We start from the raw sequence: 17,498 nt of genomic DNA on the forward strand, positions 1-17,498 counted from the left end.
GGATTTCATCCACACCATAACCCCTCTTATTTTGCAATAAATTTTCAATATCTTCCATTAGAGAAATGGTTCTGTACATCACAGACACATGGTCTACACTTACACTTTGCCTTTTTTGTGGAAATTTATTAGTTTTAAATCCAATTATTTGCTATAAAACAAGATATTGGTGGCCATGAAGTATCTTAAACTAGCTCAATCTGGCAACCCTATCATTAAGTGCAGAGAGAATCTATGCTCCAGTGGACCTCTATTAGCGCTTGATGCTTGGCGTGCAATAGTAACTGTATGGATGTTGCGATTATGCTATGCAAAGGCAAGCAAATCGATGGAACATCTGCTTATATTTGTCAAATACTGACATTTTGTAAATCGTTGGTCACTCAGAATAGACTAGTATTTCAGTTGAATTTAAAATGTATGGAGTTGTGAATGAGGACTTATGTCATTTTTAATCCTCTATATGTACATAAAGTATGCAAGCTAGCATGTGAACAACCACTCGCATTGCTGCGGCTTCTACACACACATGCAAGTCATGTCAGGCCTCAAGAATAAACCAGACACGGTCCATATCACACGATCCTGCTAGGGATTATTTTCCTTATGTATTGTTTGAAGCTGGATGTGACCCCGGAAATGAGATGCACTCCTTCAAACACACTTCGTGACTGTGTGAAAGCTGTGTCAAGAAATGTAAGTGCACCTTTCCCACTAGACTGGTAGGTCAGTGAAAGGAATATACCTTTTGTTTTTTTTTTTTGGTTTCTGACATAATAAAATGTTCAAATGTTACAATAGTCCTAAATTATAAATCTGGAATTTAAAAAATATAGGGTGGTCAAGGCTTATGGTCTCAGAAAATTCATAATTCATACATTTGGGCTCATTTGCCCAAAAACTTTGCAAACCCCCGTACTAGGGGTTGCACGACTACTGATTGTTGCTAGTCACCCAGCAATTAGGGCATGGTGACGCAGTGGGTGGCGTTGCATCTTCAGAGTTCCAGATTCCTGGGTGTGATCCTTAGCTCAGGTTACTGTCTGTCTACAAATTACATTTCCAGCTTCAATGCTTTTTAGGCTATACTGTTAACAAAAATAAATAAATGAGTGCAATAAATGTGCAAAATAATAAATCTGTGTATCATATTGCAATATTTAAGGATGTACCGATTGTAAAATGCATTTATGTGGACAATCTGGCAGCTATGTAGCAGCGTGGAAGCTCATGCCCATCAACAGGACATTCTTATAGCTCAGTGTCTTACTTGGCTAGAGGATGCCTTGTCTACAGCAGAGTCTGCGAGGCTGATAATGACCCTGGATGTTCAACTCTGGCTTCACTGGCATCCAAAATCGAATCTGGATTGGCCTGTGTCAGTTGGCATGTGCTGCTGGCAGGCTCTAAACTAGCTCAGTGAGATTAGATAGTAAAGTACAACCCATGACACCAAATCGTTTACACATTGTGCAGGCGATTGTAGAACTGGCTTTATCTAGTCTGAAGTATTTTTTGGACTAAAACAATACATTTTATTACATTTCTTTACAGTCTGCCTCTCTGTTTTCCACTGCGCCAACTAGTCTACAGCTCCCACCAGCAGTGACTAGTTAATGTATTAATCTCCTCGTCTATGCAAACTCTAATAGCTACACACTATTGCCCATATCCACTAGGGCAGTAATTAAGTTTGGAACAACAGGAGATGTAGTGAACTTGCCCAGTTAGAGAGGCAAATTTCTCCAAGGATCACAGTTGGAGATTTTATAGAGTATGATAGCATTTTGGGGCCATCAAGTCTCTAAATCTACAATTAGATGCCCCTTCCATGCCGACAAGCTGTCTGGAAGAAAACACTTTTTTTTTAATCTAAACACAGACATAAATGCCTGGAGTTTGGTAAACACTTCTGGAACTGGAACCATGTTCTGTTGTCAGAGGAGACAGAAATAGAGCTTTTTGGCAACAAACACTCAAGGTGGGGTTGGTGTAAAAAGAAGGATAGTTGTACAGAAAAGAACCTAATCCTCACTGTTAAGTATGGGGGAGGATTTGTGATGTCGTGAGGCTATTTTTCCTCCATAGGCCCTGGGAACCTTGTTAAGATACATGGCATTATGGACTTTATGAAGAGATTTTAAATGAAAATTTGGCTACTTATACAAGGCAGGTACAACTGGAGTGTGACTGCATCTTCCAGAAGGACAATGATCCAATCCAAATCATACATGCAAGGCTATACATAAATGGCTAATTGACCACAGAATCAAGCTTTTTTTGACATGGCCAGCCCAGTCCCCTGACCTAAACCCCACTGATAACCTCTAGAGGGAGCTAAAGATTAGAGTCCACAGGAGCGTACCTTGGACCCTGGAGGATCTGGAGAGATTATGTATTGAGGAGTGGTCTCAGATTTCATGCTCTGCATTTTCTGATCTCATCAAGCATTAAAGCAAAGACTCAGTGATGGAATGCTGCAGGGGTGGACGAACCAGTAGCCTGGGTGGCCAAGCAGATTATGTCCGGGCTATTCGTTTTTATTTGTAGTTTCTCTGCAGAAAGTAGTTTTGGCAGTTTCTGTTGACTTTTGCAGAGAATATTTTCATGTGTGTTTAAACATAAACATGATCCAGATTGTGCAGTAAGTTGGTTCTTATATAATTCTTGGTGCCACACTATACTGTCACAGGAACACACACGATAATAGTCTACAGATGCTTGCATACTCCTTCTCAACTCAGTGCTGGGGGTGATGCCAAAACCCTCACACATACACAAACAAGCAAACACCTGCCCATCCAGTGCTCATGAGAGTTGCCTGTGTACCTATACACACACACACTTTTTTTAACTATATTTGAGAGGCCATACTGTTGTAATTTTACTTTTAGATGGAAAGTGTGTTAATACTAGCCTTTTTTAATGCATAAATACACAGCAAGGGAGAATGACATAGTCACCTAGTTCCCGTATGCCATTGTCTTGCACAACACACACAGTTGCAAGCAAATGCGCACAATATAGTTTCTCAAGCCTGAGTGTGCTTTACATTAGACAGAAGTATACTCTGTATATGCTGACGGTGTGTGTATGTGTGTGTGCACGTGTGTGCATTTGTTTGTTTCAAATTGCATTTTTATTTGCATTTTCCTTATGTAGTGAGCAGCATATTCTGTGTGTGTGTCTTTAAAAGACAGTGAAATCAGTAGGAAATGATAGACAGTAATTTAATTATGTGAAAATTATCTTCCTGTAATAAACTGAAGCTCCTTTGTACACACATGCACACACATACACACATACACACATACTTTAATACCCAGTCTATGTGGCTGTGTAACAGAATGAAAGGCAACAGGTAACAAGTTGGCAGAGTAGAGAGGAAGAGACCATGAAAGATAGAAAGGCAGGCTTTTGAATGTGGACTTTGGGCTTTTGTTCTCCCTCATTCTCGCTTACTCTTTTTTTTTTTTTTTTTTTTTTTTCTTTCTATATCACCCTGTAGAAAAACAAACAGAGACTCATTCAAATTAAATGCAAGTCACTGTGCCACTTCAAACCACTCTACCCCCACACCTGGACAGGGCCAGTGATTAAAGCCTGTTTGTGTGAGATTGTGTGTGTATGTGTGTGTTTGTGTGTGGTTTGGTGGGGGGGGGAGTGTGTGTGTGTGTGTGTGAGAGAGAGAGAGAGAAAGAGCAACAGAGTGCAAGAGCTGACTCACTCGTTTACGTAAACTGATTTCTGTTGTGAACAAAAGAGGATGCAGAAAAGGTCAGCTCTTTATCTCTGCTCACTGCCAACACTGCGCGCACAGGCTAATGACACCACAAGCTAACTTCGCGCCCCTTGCATACACACATTTTCTTGGTCTATCTCTCATATTTTGTCTGGTTGTCTGGTATTCAAGGTTGTGAGATACTGAGACATATTTTTTCATCTTACCATCTTACCATACCAGTGCATAGGGAGATATTTTGAGACCAGAAAAGAAAGACCAGACTAGTTTTTTGTTTATATATATCCGGAATAATCTGTATTATAACATGTATTTGATTAATGTAATATGCACTGTCACTAAAGGGTATTGGGAAACGTGTTATGTATTTTATTTCATTAATGCTATACACTTCACAATTCTGTGCAAGAAAGCAGCAGGAGTATCTCTGAATATTTGAATCTTATTTAAATAAGAGAGCATGACTGGCACATAGTGTTTGGGTAAAGAACAAATGGAAAGAGGGATTGGTTATTACCTGTTAAGGACAGGGCCTTGCAGTATAAACAAGGTACTGTGGACAGATTATTTTTCTAAACACTGATCTAAATACAGTGTGCTGGAAGTAAAATATGTTACTCTTTCGCTGGGCTTTCTCTCTTACAATCTATTATATAAACACACTACTCATATAGGTTTGTAATAAAACTACTGTGTCTGCAAGTGAACATTGCCACACTGTGTTATAGGTTGTGCTTCCTGGCACGTCATTCACACAAGCATGTCATTTAATTAAGGGTTTAGTATTGTGTTTTGTTGGTGTCGTCCAGTAGAGGGAGCAATACGCAGAAAGCGCAGATGTGTGCTGGAGAAGAAGCAGCCTTATAGTGGAGATGAGTGGTGCTCAGGTGCCGAGACTGAGGAAGAGGAGGAGAAACCCTCCAGCACTGCACACAGTAAGTTGAGTCCCATAGTGTTACCACAAACTATACACATGAACACACACAAAAAAAAACTCAGTCCATCTGCAGGAAAGACATCTAGTGGCTTAATACTGTTTTGTAATTAGTCATACAAGTTTCTTAAGGAACACGTGTTACACATATGTCAGGTTGTAGATGCCTTATCTTCCTGACCGGCAGTTGTTGACCAGTTGGTACTTCTGGTTTCCGGTGACTTTCATCCTAGAAAGAAAAGATGGTTCCATTAATTACGATCTTCCCAGGATGCAAGTTGCCTTTAAAATAATGGGGTTTTGCGTAATAACTTTGGTAAGCTCCTGATATAAAAAATCAAGAGAATGTAGTGTTGACAATCCCAACTTTTATTCCACAGTGATGTCCAAAATTATGTTTGGAGATGTTTCACTGCCAGTTGATGACATCCAGTCTGATTGTCCAATCAGTTACACATCACAGTTCTGTTCCTACTTACTTTAAGGTTAATACCAGAGCAAATTCATGCAGGACTTTACTACGTTGAGGATTAGTTTGTTAACCAGTCTTTCGAGGGTAGGGAAGGTTTAATTTAAATGTAAATACTCACTCATTATGATCCTTACAGTTATTATATGTGTTATTTGAATATGTAATCAAACAAATACAGTAGCTTCCAGAAGCCCTGCAGTGCACTAGTGACAGCTTTAATACTTGTCATACTGTGTGGATAAATCTGTGACCACATTTTCGCAATTTCAGATGATTATATTGAACAACTGTGCCTAATACCTAATAAATAATTTATTATAGATCCCTTCAATTCCCAGACTTAATGCACCCAAGTTATTTTATTTCCTTGACTCCCTGTAATACTTTGAATCTGCAAGGATTTCCATAGATTCTGTATGACTGAGAGTTTATTGTGGTGTGGCAGCCAATTTTAAATTGCACTTGAGGTCAGAATTGATTTAGTACTTTCTATTTCTCACTTTAAAAAAAAAAAAAAAACCAAAAAAAAAACAATTTATTATTCATAGTGCTAAAACACACGCAAATGCAATACCAGTTTCATTTGCCATAGAATCAGGGTAGGAATAAAAATTTCCCTGATGCTTTGAGCAAACCTGCAGCACGTTAACAGTGAACACAGAAATTCCAGCAAAGAATGAGCTTTTTTTTTTTTGCACAGAGAATGGAACAAAAAGTGTATGTTTAATCTGTATGGAAAGTGTTTCTGTCTTTAAATAATACAGCCTGGCTGCATTAACTATCGGTAGCTAATCTGTCATGGGAGGAGTAAGCTAATAAAGCTGGCTGCTATTTTACAGACTCATCAGAATGGATTTTTTTTTTTTTTTTTTTTGCCCTGTACCGTTCCAGAGGCCTTAGACGACAATTGCAAGCCAACAGTGCTCAAATAAAGTACTATATAAAGGCCGTTCTAGTTCTGTGAAGAGGAGTTTTGAAGATATTATTGATAAGAACTCTAGAAATCACAAAATGTGCACAACTCACATTAAATGAGGTGACGTTCTGGCAAATAAATTTCTCTCTGATTCAGCGCTTATAAGCCTGTAGTGGATTTTGAGCTTACATAAAGTATAGGCTGTCTTTAACAGATAGCCTATACATTATGTCTTCTGCTATACCATGTCAAAATTTTATGAGGCCCTTGGGCCAAAAACATTTGCTTTCTGTTCTATTTGTTGATTTCAAATTGGTCTATTTGAAATCAGCATAACACACACAAAAACACACTTATCATACTAGCTTTTAATGTTAACAGGATTTTTCTAAATCAGCTTTATTTTTCATAACTCGGTCTCATCTTTCTGAACAAACAGCTTGGCATGGCAGTTCACTTCATGTTTGATATGTGCTAAACTACCAACTTGCAAAAATATTTTTAAAATAAACCTGTTCTATCAAACCGCCAGTACTTGTGTTTTTTTCTTATCATATCAAAGCACAATCACCCATTAACAACTGGTGGTAGATATGCATTATTTTATGTAAATCAGTGATGTAATAAATATTTTCATGTTGTAATTACACTCTTCTCCAAAGGATATAACCTATACATCGTTTACACTTTTAAACCATGTCAACTAGTCTATAATTCAGATGAAATAAGATTCTTTTAAATTAGCCAAACGGCTTTACATCATAAAACGTTAGATATATAGATGTTCTGATTTTACAATGCCTCACTTGTAAGCACCTGTAAATGTATACATATAAATGTAAATATCCTGACTTGGGTATTTTCTGATCTGAGTGTATCCTCTGTGGCCTTGACAAGCTTCTTTTCATACAGCAGTCTATTTTGCATTTCATCATACATCATATTATGGCACAAAATGCAGGTAAACAAGTGATGGTCACATGACCAACACCCCCTTTATGTGATATTATGGTATTTAGCGTCACCTAGTGGCTGAGTTCCAACTTTTTCAAAAAATTTTCAAAGCCCCCTTAATTAAACAGTGTAACTGGCAGGTTTAGAGTCAGAAGTGCTGCAAGACTACAATCATTAAAATGTTCCAATGTTTTCTTTCAGTAATCTGTTTAACCCTCCAGCGCCAGAGTTTTTTTTTTTTTTTTAACCTTATTTGCCTAACTCAAGGTTTTCTAGTTATGCGGTGATAAGTCTCTCCTTCCCCCGACCACTAACCATTTTCTCCCTCTTCCCACTTTTCAGGGGAGCATGTGATGTCATGCCCTGGCCAGTCTCTCTCAGGCACAGTTGAGTCAGTAAGTGGGCCTGGTTTAGGATGTGGCCTTGGTCCAGTTCTACGTACTGACCAGCCACCTCACACCTCCCAGCAAGTAGTGTATGTCTTCACCACTAGCCTAGCCAACAGGTGAGAATAATATTAACAGAGAACCATATTAAATATGTTTGTCATTGCTGTGAATGTGATTTTGATATAAATATGAGACACACTTGTGTTTGTTTAGGTAAATAGCATCTCCCTATTCCTTTGGTCCATTGTAAATAATCTGGTTAAGTACTGAGATATGAGTGTCTTTACTTCAAGCACTGAATTGCATGTGTGTTCATGTATGTGTATCCCACAGTGCTGCAGAGGCAGTGATGCATGGCCATACAGATTCCATCCTCCTGTTTCACCAGCAAAATGTTCCTCGTACCAAATTGGACCAGGTTTGTATACATACAAATTTACATACAAGACAATTAAAGCTGTAGCATAGGATGCAGATACGCTTACATAAACTTCAGAATAATCTTCAGGATTTACAACTAGCTATAATAAACATGTTCTAGAGTACATGCTGTGTTAGGTTCCACATTTGAATAGATATATGTGGCTTTTTTGTGCTCCTAAAAGAGGAAGTAAGGAGAACATATGCATGTTCATGTGATTAGTGCTTATGCAGGTGTTAATAAGTGTGGGATGCCACATTTGTTTAAATATCTATTTAAGTCAGTGTTCTTTGTTCCGGTTCTGTATGCAGTATTTGAGTAAGAAAGTTTGAAAAATTTCTCTCACATTTATTTGCACATAAGGTGAAACATGATGTCCCCTTTATGTCTGGATGTCTGTTGGAGTCAAAATTAAAAATAAAATAAATGTAATTGGGTTCTTAAGAAGTCTGCAGTTCTCAAAGCTAGGTGCAAAACACATTAACATAAAAAAGCATCCTCCAGCTCTCCATTTTCCGTGGTTCTCAGACTGACAGGCAGTTAATGCTGTTGCGGTTTTGGTTTTGCTGTTGTGTTTCCAAATTTGCTGCTGTGTTTTTTTTTTTTTTTTTTGCTATTGTTTTTTGCTGTCAACTTTCCGAATGTGCCATTGTGTTTTTGTTACATTTTGTGATTTGCTATTGCGTTTTTGTTTTTTTAAATGTGTTTTGCACTTATAGACTACCTTAATAAGCTTTTTGGATTTATTTCAGAATCTGTGCTCTGAATTGGAAAGAAGTATCCCATTATCATCATCTTTGCTTTTTCTTTTCTCTCTGAATATCTTTATTTGCTTCCTTTCCTCTCTCTTCTTTTTCACTCTCTGTTTCTATTTTGCTCAGCAGTGCACTGGTGTTGGAAAGCTCCCCAGCCTATCAGAGCAGCTCAGCTCTAGTAGCACCCCTCCCATGGGAACCCCCAAATCTCAAAGCGGTACACCTCGTCCAGCTTCTGTTGGTGGAGTTATTGGGGATCACCTTACAGGCGGCAATACTCCTTCTTCCACAGGTCAGCCAGACAGCGAGGTAACCCATGTCCATCCGGGGGCCACACCCAGTCACAATAACTGTGCAACGTCTCATCCATTAGGACCTGGAGGCTCAGGGCCACAGCGAGTGGGGTCCCAAGGTTGTGGAGTAGATGGGTCAGGCATTATAAATCATCCTGGTACGGGTGTCTCTCCCAGTGCCAATCCATCAGTGCTGTCTGTGCACCTTCAGGGTGAGTCCAGCCAGCAGGGAGGACAAGGGAGTATTGAAGGACTGTCTAAAGAGCAGCTAGAGCATCGTGAGCGTTCTTTGCAGACGCTTAGGGACATTGAGAAGCTGCTTCTGCGCAGTGGAGCTGGTGCTGGCCATGGAGACCCAGGAGGCCCAAATAGCAATCCCAACAATGGGTCAATTAGCAACAATAATACTGATGGGTACCAAGGGCTTGAGGATGAGGAAAATAATAGTGGGAGGGCTGGCAACAGCTGCCTTTCTGATGGTGTTCCCCCTATCCGTGGAATGAAAAAGCATGAGGAGCCTCTACAATCCATAATTTCACAAACACAGAATCTAAGTGGACCTTGTTTGGATGACACATTGATGGTAAGGCACCACACCTTGCCCCCTCATCACCACCTGTCGTCGCCTTCAGGACTAGACATGGGGCCGGTGCTAGGTCCTGAAGGACTAACACCAGAACAGATAGCTTGGAGGAAGCTGCAGGAGGAATACTATCAGGAGAAGAGGCGGCGACAGGAGATGAATCCTCACACACACCCCCAGCATTTCCGCATGATGTCTGAAATGGGAATGCCAGGGGGGCCACACCTCATGATGAGAGGTCCCCCACCTCCATATCACAGCAAACCTGGAGACCAGCAGTGGGGACCAGGGCCTATAATAGGAGGAGGGATGGGAGGAAATTTAAGGATGATGGACATGCATCAGGAGGGGCCCCGGGGGCCTAGGTTTCTTGGACAGATGCAGCGAGGACCCCCAGGTGGTGGTGGATACCCAGGAAGCCCAGGTAGCGTTTTACCTATGGAAGGGATAGGGTCTCAAAGATCTCCCAGGCCAGGAATGGGTTGGTTGGATGACATGGCACCGAATATGGCTGGAGTAGGTCCGTTTCATGGGTGCTATGCTTCAGGAGGGCCTGGTGGACCCTCTCAGCAAATGCAGAGTGGTATGGATCGCCCCTTAACACGGGAGGAGATGTTTCACATTATGGAGAAACGTCAGCTACAAGGTCTCCGCAGGTTAGATCTGGAGCAGTTATCTAGGCAGCAGCAGCAGAGTGGACTTGGAGGCCCCAGGATGATGGATAACCCCGGTGGACCAGGCTTTCCTAATCCTGGCATGGGAGGAGGTCCACCTTCACGTGGTGATCCAATGGAATTTTCCAGTTCTCGCACTATGATTGGCTCTCCCATTGGTGGTGGAGGTGGCCCTTTAATGAGAGATGTGGTTGACTCTCCTTTAGGTGGAAACCTAAATATAAACATGAACATGAACTTGAACCTGCATCAGCAGCAACATATATTGGCCCAGAAATTAAGAGAAGGGCCTGGATCAGAGATGGCAAGCCCTGAGGACAACAGCCGTATTAGGGCTGCACCAAATGGCCGGGTTGGTGCTAACAAAGTAATGGTCCATGGACCAGATGTAACACTTCAGTTCCCCAATCAGGGTCCCTTTCCAGGTGGACAAGGGGATGGGCCCTACCTCCAGCAATCAGGTCCTGAGATGTTCCGATCTGATCAGCAGGGTACTCCCCAAATTGGTGGAAACTCAAGGCTTAGCCATATGCCTATGAACACTGGCCATAAAACTGACCATGGTCAATGTCATCCATCTGACCTTCCCATTAATGTCAATTCAATTGGTTCCCCAGCCATGCCCCCACCTCACCAGATGAAGTCGCCTCCCCTTAGCCAGGAACCTTCTCCCCTTATGCCCTCTCCCTCTGCTACAGGCCTGAAATCCCCCAATCAGTTAGCATCCACTGGTCCACCACACCCTCCTCTTTCTGCAACGTCTGGAGCAGGAACACCTTCTGCCACCCCCATGAAGTCCCCACAAATAATGGGATCATCCCTTGGACTCCGGTCACCATCTGGATCCCCTGGACATCACAAATCTCCAGCCATGCCTGTTGCATCTCCAAGGTGGACTGCCTCACCCAAGACTTCCCTGGCCAGCCCTGGGGGGACGTCTAATAATAAGGGAGTAGGTAATGGAGGGAGCAGTTCAACTGAGACAGGTAAGGAATGGTTCATGTTTTCATAATAACTCTTATTAATAAGCTAAGTAGAACATTAAAATATCTGTATTTTTGCATTTTATTTACTGTTAAATTATTTGTGGGTTAAATATTTCTCATTCTGATTTCCTACTTCAGGTATATCCCTTCCTCCCAGGAGTTCCACCTCAACACCCAGCAGTCAACCTCCCAATATGCCATTCACCTCTTCCCCAGATGCGCCTCCATCCCAGAATCCCCTGTCCCTTATAATGTCTCAGATGTCCAAGTATGCAATGCCCACCTCCATTCCACTCTATCATGATGCCATCAAGACAATAGCCACTTCTGATGATGAGATGCCTACAGATCGATTGCTCCTTCCTGGAGCCAACATTCAAGGTGCAGTCTATTAGCATAAAAACCTTTAGATTTTTGCAGATCCAGATTTTTTAGAAATCATTTACATTTTACATTTACATTTAATGGCATTTGGCAGACGCCCTTATCCAGAGCGACTTACAATAGTGCTTTGAAGTCTATCAAAAATACATTCTGACCATGCCAGTTTTCTGCAGAACTAAATATCATTGGTAATACAGTGTCATCTTCTTGGTGGCTAAACAATTGTGCCTAAAATTATAGATGATCTCCTATTTTACTTCTTTAGTTAGACTTAAATTGTGATTTCAGCTTGTTAGGATGTTAAAAAAGCTTTCTCTTCCTGATTTCGGTGCCAGTGAAAGTAAGCCCTTCTTACTATTACTTACTAGTGGATGAAATGACTGAACAGTATTTGAATAACTTGTACAGCTCTTTACTGAATATTGAGTGTTAGTTTTGTCAATTGTGTATATTGTATGTCATAGAGAGTTAAAAGTATTTGTTTGAGTCTAGAATTTAGTATAATATTGTATATCTGTTACATCATAGATTTTAGATAGGTACACTTACTTGACATACTGTATGTGACTTAGGTTTTGCTCCATTTTATTATAGGAAATATGGCTAATCACCAGTCCACGCAGATGCTCCTGTCCTCTCAAGGCTCAATGGGACCTCACAGTAGCCCTCAAAGCCCCACTGGAATGGTACTTTCAGGAAATCAGCAGTTATCTCTTGACCCCTCTGGGCCTTTGCTGCCTTCTCCTAACCCCATTGCCATGCCAGTAATGATGGGGGGTGGAGGGGGCCATCCAGATGGGATTGGACCTTGTAACATGTCCCCAATGCATCCTCCAAGTCAGATGGGTGGATTCTCACGCATGCAGGCCCCCCTGCACTCCCCAGTTGGGGGTATGGGGCAGCAGTACCCCCATCCTTCTGATGACATTCTCCCTTCCCAGCAAATGCACCATCTTAGCAAGGGTATGCCCAATCAGCGCCCACCTCACCCACCTGACTCTTTCTCATCCATGCCCATAGGAGAGGGCCCAGACTTGAGTGAGGTGATTAGGCCCACACACACAGGCATCCCAGAATTTGACCTGTCTCGAATCATTCCTGCCGACAAGCCCAGCAGTACCCTGCAGTACTTCCCCAAGAGTGAGGCAATGTCACAGCTGCAGCAGACCCCTCACCAAGGGCATCTACCTCATCAGGCTCCTTCAGCACAACTCCTAAAACAGCTTTCTTCATCTGGCACCCTTCAGAGCAACACACCCTCCTCCAACCCTCACATTGCCAATCTACAGAACATGATGGCTGAGCAGCAGCTTCCCCTGCAGCCATCACACTGTGGCTTACGCCCTGGCATAGGCATGACCCAGGGAGGAGCCAGAAGTATGGGCCCAGGTGGTGTGTTGGGGCCTGGGCCGATATGCCATCCAGGTCATCTGATGGGTAGGACAGGTATGTCTCAGCAACAGCAGCAACATCACCACCAGCAGCAGGCCATGATGGCTAACAGCCTCTTACAGCACCAGTCCCATATGTCACAGGGCACGATGACCCCACAGCAACATCCACACAATCTTATAGCTCAGCAGAACATGATGATGCAAGCAAAGCAGAGGGGTATGCCAATTCCTGGGGAGCACTTTGGCCAGCAAGGGGCTGTCCTGTCCCCTCAGGGGCCCATGATGGGACCCCCACACCCACAGTCAGCCATGATAGGATCCCAGGGAATCAGACAGAGGGGCTTGTCTTTGGATAGTCCACTTGGCTATGGACCTGGAAGCATGGCAAACATGCCTTTCTGAACATTTTTCAGTAAATCTGTAAAAATCTTTTCCCCTTATGGGTTACTTCAAACCCTGACATGCTTTTTTTCAATGTTTATTGATTGTGGCAATCAGATGCTAATATTATTCGTAATAATGTCTTAATTAAAAAAGCCAAATAGTGGAAAATTGCAGTTAAGCAACAAATTCTGAAGCCATTTTTAAATGTATGTAAAATATGTACATTTGACAGATAAATGTGTTCATTTTTGTGAGCAAGAAAAAACTCACAAATCAGTTTCTAATTGTTTTCTCTGGCTACCAAACTGTTGTGCAAGAAAGTATATAAATATATTATATATAATTATTAAATATCTGTATAATTGCTGTAAATAAGATGCAATTTGCTCGTTTACAAATGTTATGTATAACTGTGTTTAATAGAAGTCTAAAGGCAAACAATAAGGAAAAAAAAAACTTAAAATGTGTGTTGTTTGATGATGGGAAAGTGTTGCTAAGGGATGTGAGAAAAAAGAGAAGCAGACACAATCAGGGAAACTGTTTTATTTTTTTAAATCTCTTATGTCTGTTATCTTGCATCAAATATTACTTTGAAGAGCACTCACCAGCTATGGGAAATGTTAAACTGTAGGCATAGAATATTTACAATGATAAAAGTAGAATCTCATTCAGATATCCTGCACACTCATGCATGCTCTGTAAATATTTTTTCCAGAATTGCATCACTGCATAGTTAAATGTGTAAGCCATAGATTATCAGACAGACGGCTAAGAGGGTCAAAATTAAAATAAGCTCTGCTTTTATTTAGAAAAAAGGACTCTCATCATTGAATGATTGCATACTTTCAGCGAGTTTCTTTCCAGTTTCTGTGCTCATATGTATTGGCTAGTAGTGGTGGTGGTGGTAGCCGTGTCTGAGACAGATACCTTGCTGAAGCATCTGGCGCATAGCATGGGCCCACAGACACGGAATTGTTTTGGCAGCAATCTCAGAAGATCATTACGAAAACGCACCCCTACAAAGGCATAAAGGATTGGATTAAGGCAGCAGTGAATAAAACCAATGCTCTCAGTCACTAGCAGACCCAGAGCCAGTGCATCGCGAGACTGACAGGTTTTCTGAGACAGAAGCCCTAGCCTCACAAGAGTGTCCAAAAAAAGGGTTATGTTATAGGGTAGCCAGCACAAGCAGAAAACCAGGGTTACCACCATAGCCAGACGAATAGCCCCCTGCTTCTCCAGACTCTGTTGACTGTGGTACAGGGTGAACACCACAGCGGTGTAGCAGTAGCCCATGATGACTAAGGGCAGGAGGAAGCACAACACGTGTGTCAGGAACCGACTAACGAGGAACCAGTCGTGAGCATGGATGCCATGGTTGTTGAAGTGACACTGTAGCCATGTATCGCCATTCCTTCTGGGTCCCACAGAAAGAAATACTACATCGGGCACAGAGAGAGCAAGACAAAATAGCCAGAGCAGAGCACAGATGAGATGAACTGTTTGGGGCCGACGGGTCTGGAGGCTGGAGACAACATGAACAATGGCGAGGTAGCGATCAAAACCAATGCCTGCAAGGAGAAGACTCCCACACACCAGATTCAGGCGGATTAACAGGCCTACGAGCTTGCACAGGAAGTTCCCAAAGATCCAGCCTGTCAGCACTTGGATTACTGCAAAAGGTAAGGTAAGGAGCAGGAGCAGATCAGCCAGGGCCAGATGCAGCAGATAGATGTCAGTCATGCGTAGGTGAGCACGACGCTGCAGCAAGACCAGCAGCAGGAGGCCATTTCCTGAGAGGCCCAGCAGAAACACCATGCTGAAGACTAGTGGCTGGAGCAGAGTATGGTACAGGAACAGGGGGTCTTTTTCAGTGTCACAGGTGAAGGGCTTGTGGGATACGTTCACCATGATGTTTTCAGACTCGTTACTCGGGAAATCTGAAAACTGATGAGGAAACATACAATAAGTAATGAATATATAATTACCTACATATAATGAAACTAATATTGAGCTACATTTTCCCCAATTGTTTAGTGCCCTATTTTCTGTTATGCTTAACTCATAATTGGTGTTTTTGTTTGTTTATATAATTACGAAAGGAGCAGAGAAGCATTTATAAAAATTTAGGCAGAATAGAATTTAAGTAGGTTATACAGCTGTGGAGCAGACAGGAAACAGTGTAAAGGAAACTTTTCACATCCTCCTGTTTTTAAAAAGTGAGAACTGAAAGTGATTTTAAAGTGTAGCAAAACAAATTTCATAATGATGTACAATAGCTATTAAAAGTTCTTCAGTGTGATTTAAAGATTATTGCTTTAAACGACATACAAAATGAATTTTTGAGGTTCAGAGTCTGTAATATGGATAATAAGATGTACACAATTGTATGCAGTTTAAAATGTCTGGAACATACTTTTTATAGGGACACTTGTAACATAAAATAATAAAAAAATATTTTTTTTTATTAATAAAAAAACATAATTAAAAATGAATAATGAAAACATAAAAAATAATAAAAATAGCAAATACAATGGTCTTCATTAGTTTTATCATGTAACTAATAATATATTTTAACTTAACAGGAATATTAAATTGTTATGAAGTTCTATTTCAAAACACACTCATAAGATCTATGTTAAGGACCTACAGAAAATATTGAATATATAAAAGATAATATTTACTTCAAGATTGTTACAATTGCTCTCAAAAAGAAAGAAAGAAAGAAGAAAATAAAATAAATGTATACCTATTTTATAAATATATATACCTAAATTTGTATTGCACGTGAATTGAACATGTATTGCATATGCATTACACATGAAAGTCCCAGCACTTATAGAGAGGAGTTGTACAGCTTGATTGCCACAGTGATAAAGGATCTTGGAGGTTCCAAGAACCTATATACTAACTTATATATACTATATATATATATATATATATATATATATATATATATGTATATTTCCATGCAAACTAGATTTGTCTTGCTTTAAAAACATTTACTGTACGTTATTTGGTCAGTAGCACGGTAAGGATGTATAAAGGTGGGACAGATATAGAAAGAAAATCATATTAAATGACTGATCAACAACAATATTTAAGTTAAATATTTTTATGTAACATTTATGTACTGCCACTTCATTGGAAATAATTAAATTTTGTAGTTAGGTAACTGCTTTTTATGCATCTTTTAAACTAAGGATGTTGTTACATTGTTTAATGTAGTATAGGGTATGGTATGACATTTATATTTTTCTAAAGACGATACCAGCAAATCAGAGCTTACAAATAAATTTCCCCATTGGGAAATGTCCCCATTGGGGGACGAATAAAGAATTATCTTATCTTATCTTAAGTTTTGTTTTCTCATACTTTGTGGTCATTATATGCATTAGTTCTCACTTAAAAGAATCAGATTTAAGTAGCTGTACTTACGTCAAAAATCATATGCTCTTTTATGTTACTCATCTTCTTCTAGACCATTTACTCATTCTGATTTCCTAAGTCTGAACCTAGGAACTTAGAGCGTAAAAAACTGCAGCAGACCGTATTTCCAGGAAGCATTGTTCCAGCTGCTTGTTTTTTTGTTTTTTTAAAATTACACCCACCTATTTTTCCATTTTAGCTGCCATTTTCACATGTTTAAAATACATACAGAAGAAAACAAATTGACAGCACTATCCTTTTTTAAAACAATTTATTAAACTTTAAATACACTGTAAAAAGCTGACACAAGTTTGACTTTGAAATGTTTCTCAAGTTTACAAAGCAAAAAAATCTATGAAGAGTCAGAGCAATAGATGATAAACTTCTTGCACCTAACCAAACACTTGAAATAAATGGAGATGCTAACTTTGGTAAACAATATCAAATTATTTACCTCAGGTAACACATCCTGTCATATAAATAGTTTTTTAATATTACATTTTTTTAAAAAAATATTGAGTCATCAATTATATTACTAAATTGCATTTATCATCAAAGAGAATTTCTCTTGTGTTGCCAACAAGATGGCGTGGTGTGATAAAGGACAAAATATTTGTTTCATGACCCAAAGCATAAATCCAAGTCAGTAAAGGAATGGCTTCAGAAGAAGAAGAAGAAGATTGGCATTTTGGAATGGTCCAGTCAGACCCCAGATCTAAATCTTATAGAAAATCTGTGCAATTACTTGAACAGAGCTGTTCACAAGAGATCCCTTTGCAATTTGATAC

General features: G+C 40.3%; 2 protein-coding genes across 9 annotated transcripts in view; one reads left to right on the forward strand and one right to left on the reverse strand.

Moving 5' to 3' along the window:
- Nucleotides 1–14,096, forward strand: part of bcl9l (bcl9 like) — a 47,306-nt gene extending 33,210 nt beyond the window's left edge. For 5 of the 8 annotated variants that reach the window (XM_026913607.3, XM_026913606.3, XM_034305141.2 and 2 more), the window contains exons 4-9: nucleotides 4,552–4,677; nucleotides 7,361–7,523; nucleotides 7,741–7,825; nucleotides 8,710–11,119; nucleotides 11,258–11,500; nucleotides 12,098–14,096. In XM_026913607.3, coding sequence (XP_026769408.3) covers nucleotides 4,552–4,677; nucleotides 7,361–7,523; nucleotides 7,741–7,825; nucleotides 8,710–11,119; nucleotides 11,258–11,500; nucleotides 12,098–13,299 — 4,229 coding nt within the window. In that variant the 3' untranslated portion in view covers nucleotides 13,300–14,096. The remainder of the gene's footprint in view (nucleotides 1–4,551; nucleotides 4,678–7,360; nucleotides 7,524–7,740; nucleotides 7,826–8,709; nucleotides 11,120–11,257; nucleotides 11,501–12,097) is intronic. The other 3 variants (XM_026913611.3, XM_026913610.3, XM_026913609.3) reach the window with 3 other exon arrangements.
- On the reverse strand, nucleotides 13,810–17,154 carry LOC113526513 (C-X-C chemokine receptor type 5). Its single transcript, XM_026913612.3, has 2 exons — nucleotides 16,720–17,154; nucleotides 13,810–15,228 (listed from the first exon to the last, which is right to left on the reverse strand). The coding sequence occupies exons 1-2, from the start codon at nucleotides 16,750–16,752 to the stop codon at nucleotides 14,155–14,157; spliced, it is 1,107 nt and encodes a 368-aa protein (XP_026769413.3). The 5' UTR covers nucleotides 16,753–17,154; the 3' UTR covers nucleotides 13,810–14,154.
- Nucleotides 17,155–17,498: the final 344 nt, after the last annotated feature.

This window comes from Pangasianodon hypophthalmus, chromosome 6 (assembly GCF_027358585.1).
Source record: "Pangasianodon hypophthalmus isolate fPanHyp1 chromosome 6, fPanHyp1.pri, whole genome shotgun sequence".
Lineage (NCBI taxonomy): Eukaryota > Metazoa > Chordata > Actinopteri > Siluriformes > Pangasiidae > Pangasianodon > Pangasianodon hypophthalmus.

Coding starts and splice junctions, on each gene's coding strand:
- LOC113526513 (XM_026913612.3), bottom strand. CDS start 16,752: ATGAGTAACATAAAAGAGCATATGATTTTTGAC. Junction 15,229..16,719: donor AAGAGCATATGATTTTTGAC/GTAAGTACAGCT, acceptor TTTCCTCATCAG/TTTTCAGATTTCCCGAGTAA.